This window comes from Fukomys damarensis, unplaced genomic scaffold (genome assembly GCF_012274545.1).
Source record: "Fukomys damarensis isolate Sample0158 unplaced genomic scaffold, DMR_v1.0_HiC HiC_scaffold_15, whole genome shotgun sequence".
NCBI classification, from domain to species: domain Eukaryota; kingdom Metazoa; phylum Chordata; class Mammalia; order Rodentia; family Bathyergidae; genus Fukomys; species Fukomys damarensis.
The window spans coordinates 21,107,634-21,111,844 of NW_022900927.1; the positions used below are offsets into that span (position 1 = coordinate 21,107,634).

Consider the following 4,211-nt stretch of genomic DNA (forward strand, 5'->3'; position numbering starts at 1 on the left):
AGAAGAGAAATGTGTATTAAGATAAGAATGATTATAAAACAACCATCTATTTTAGTTAGGTAGCCAAGAATATTTAGGTGTCTAAAATACAATTTTTTTCTTGAGTTTCAAAATGTGCAATGTCTTAAGCTAAAGATTATCAAGGTGAGAATAAACCTCAAAAGTTCATTACTTGGAAGAAGATCATGGCTAAACCAGACTGGAAATATGGTAACTGATGTTTACAATATAGTCATAGAGATGTATAGTCTGTTATCTCAACCTTTATCATCTTACTGCTTTGAAAATCTCCATCATAAAATACTCTCATCTCTATTTTAATTATTCCACAGCTAATATTGTTTATTTATAATTATTCATGAAGATAAGCCTTATCATAGTCTATATTTTATAATTTTGCATGCAAACATTAACCAGTATTACCTTATTCTACTACTCTGTTTGAATCAGCTTTTTCTTCCCACAAAGATATTGACAAATTTTCTGAAACAAAAACCTTGATTAGAATATAACATTTAATGTCAGGATTGCTTATGAAAGCCTTTGCACAATGAGGCAATTCTACTCATAGAACCTCTTAATTGATGCTTTTATCATCAGTTTAGTAATTAAAAAATGTCATCCTTAAAGGGACAACCACAAGTGTATTTATTTGTTGTTGATAATTTAGTCACAAAGTAGAGACCATTATCATACTGTAATAAACATTTCACAGCATGCATCTCATGTTGTTAGTGTTACATTTAATTATTTTATTTTTATAATAAATAAACATTCTATTTTTATAGTAAAACATAATACTCAAACAAATGTTTGAATGTATAGTGCAGACCAGATACTTAAAGTATCGACTAAACTTATTAATGCGTGATTAGACAGACAAACATGGATTAACCTAGACAAATTAGTATGTCGTTTTCATTGACATAGTTAAAGTAACATTTGATTTGGTATAAGATCTTGAAATAAATTCACTTTCCTGATTTACTCCTTTTGCTTTTAAAATAAAATTAAATAACAAGACCTATTAAGACTATGATTTAAAAAAAACTACTGTGATATCATTTATATAAAATTACATATATGTAAGATATAAAATGAGATTTTAACACAGTAAATATTATAAAATCATAATCACAATCAAACTAATGAAGTCACGGTCTTATAGAAGAAAGAGATATGTGTGAAACGAATTTAGGATGTCTTAAAAATCCTTCCTATCCTCCACATTGAATTTTCTTTTTCCATTCTAAACCAACAAGCTGTTGATGCTTGAAACCAGTTTCATTAGCTTTATTTCTGAAAACCTTCATTGTACTGCCCTGTTTTATCTGAGGAATAAAATACAATCATCCTCACATATCTTAACCTGTAAAGATTATTCATCTTTTCCAGTAAAACCAATGTATTATCAACTAATTTCAAAAGATTTAAGATGTATGGTGAAGCAGTGAGGTGAGGATAGAGAGTGGGAACAGTGGTATAATTTGAATTGGTTCCCTTCTGAAGCTCCTGATTTATTCTCAAATTCAGAAGAATTTCAGATGAAATAGATTCTTGACAAATTTATGTGAAGAACCAATACATTTCACAGGATAATAAAATACAAATACATCACTCAGACTTTATTTTTGCATTTAAATAAAATTAAACCAGTTCCAGGAGCTCGAGATTTGTTCCCTTTTACAAGAAATCTAAGTAAAATAATTAACTCCTTTGTAATTTATTTGCAGTTGCAAGAGCTCTTATTTTTGATAGAATGTTTGTGTTATTTTAGAATGTATTTTTAGTTCCCCTTTTCTTCATTTATTACTACTCTAAAGTAGTATTATCAAAGAGAAAAATAAACATTAAATGTTAAATTAAAATGTAAGGAATTGCCTTTTTCTTAGTATTAGGATTTTTCAGACCTTAATATTATTAAATTATTAATTTTATCACAAATTACACCTCTTATGACAAAGTAGAAAAATTTAAAGTCTCACACTACATTGTTCTGACATGAGCACTAGTCTTAAATACAAAATACAATACTTCATCTTGATTTGCGTTATGTTTTTAGCCGGTTGTGTTATGTTAGGCAACAACACATCTAACGTCTTCAGTTTGCTGGTGCATACACTTAGTGGGATAATGGATACAACAATAGACGTCAACTATAAAAAGTCTTCTTCCATGTGAAGTGTTATTGTGATTACAGATTAAGAGTGGAAATTTTACTTGTTGACTTTCTCTTATACCTTGAAGCAGAGATTTGCCATGGGTGACAAGGGAGGAGACAACCATTCAGAAGTGACCGACTTCATTCTTGTAGGCATCAGGGTCCGTCCAGAGCTCCACAGTCTCATTTTTCTACTGTTTCTGGTTATTTATGGGATGGTCCTTCTGGGAAACCTTAGCATGATTGGCATCATTGTGACTGACCCCCGGCTGAACACACCAATGTATTTCTTCCTAGGCAACCTCTCCATCATTGATCTCTCCTATTGCACTGTTATTATACCCAAAGCCATGGTCAACATCCTGTCTCAGAAAAAGACCATATCCTTTGCAGGTTGTGTAACTCAGCTGTTTCTTTATGCACTTTTCATGGTGACTGAGGCCTTTGTCCTGGCAGCCATGGCCTATGACCGCTTCATTGCCATCTGCAACCCTCTTCTTTACGGTGTCCGCATGTCAAGAGGCATCTGCATTCAGCTGGTGGCTGCTTCCTATCTCTGTGGCTGGGTCAGTTCTATCCTTCAAATCAGTGTAACATTCTCCATGTCTTTTTGTGCTTCCCGAGTCATTGATCACTTTTACTGTGATTCAAATCCAATTGAAAAGATCTCCTGTTCTAATATTTTAATGAATAAGATGGTGTCACTCAGTTTAGCTGTTGTCGTCATTTTGCCCACCATCATTGTTATTGTAGTATCATATATGTACATTGTATCCACAGTTTTGCAAATCCCCTCCACCGAAGGAAGAAAGAAAGCCTTTTCCACTTGCACCTCCCACCTAGGGGTTGTAAGTTTGCTTTATGGGACTGTCTCCTTTGTGTATTTCACACCTCCAAATAACACTGAAATTCGCAAGGTGGCTTCAGTATGTTACATTTTGTTCACACCTATGTTGAATCCTTTAATTTACTCCCTGAGAAATAAGGATGTTAAAGATGCCATGAGAAAAGTCTTATGGAAGAAGAAAGATTTACTCTAAATCCACCTCTACTTGCTGTGCATTTTTCTTTTATTAATTGATTTGTCTGCTGATATTCTAGACTTAGACATTTACAGTTCATTTAAAAAAAGTAAATGCCAAATCCTCAACTGTTCTATTCCATAGCATTTTCTTTAAGGAATGCTGTAAATAAACTATTCACTTTTCAGCAAGGTAATTGATTATACTGGAAAATTCTGGAAATTTGTGAAAATTTGCTGTGGTTCCACGAACAGTTACACATGTCTTATGCACCAGATAATAATATGTTATGGCTTTGAGGAAATATAGTATTGTTTCTATCCCTGGTGGGTCTAGCTAAAACTTAGATACAAAACATACTTCATTCAATGATTAACTTGGAAACTGCATGTCCCAAATAGTTTACAAACATATCACATTCCATGTAAATGCTACTAATGTGTTTTGTTTTTGATGGCATGCTAAAGAGGTCAGAGTATGTGTACATATTTAAGAGGAAAGGGAAAACAAAAATAAGTAGAGTGGTCTTGTTTTTATTAAAGAAGCAACATGGAAACTTGCTTTGATTTGATTTAAATTAAAACATTATTATTATTATTATTATTTGGTACCCTGGATTGAACTCAAGACCTCACACTTGCCATGCCAGCGCTGTGCCACTGAGCTAAATTCTTGGCCCTCAAAACATTTTATATAGTGTTTTTTGAAGGACAGGGTTTATATATACTTCAATGTACCCAAAATGTCTTACAATGTTTATAGTATTTTTCAGCTCGGTCTCTATCTTTAGGATAATGCAAATTACTTAGTATGAATCTGTAGTCAATAAAAACAGTATATTGAAATCAGTTTGAAAATGTTAGTTAAAAAAGAAAATGTTAGTTAAAAGTATCATAAGATTTGCAACCTGTGTGAATAGTTGAATTACATATGTGTACACATACATGTATGTGGTTTTGTATGTCAGTTTATATCTTTATTAATTTGTTATGGGGTAATTTTAAAATGTAACTATTTCTAAACATCAG

At 32.1% G+C, this 4,211-nt stretch overlaps 1 protein-coding gene across 1 annotated transcript; it reads left to right on the top strand.

The window, feature by feature from the left end:
* Nucleotides 1-2,259: 2,259 nt before the first annotated feature.
* Nucleotides 2,260-3,201, top strand: LOC104851955 (olfactory receptor 9K2). Its single transcript, XM_010609392.1, has one exon. It carries the CDS (start codon nt 2,260-2,262, stop codon nt 3,199-3,201), a length of 942 nt encoding a protein of 313 aa, XP_010607694.1.
* Nucleotides 3,202-4,211: the final 1,010 nt, after the last annotated feature.

What these genes read in the sequence shown, in the direction of transcription:
- LOC104851955 (XM_010609392.1), top strand. Translation starts at nt 2,260, where the DNA reads ATGGGTGACAAGGGAGGAGACAACCATTCAGAAGTGACCGACTTCATT.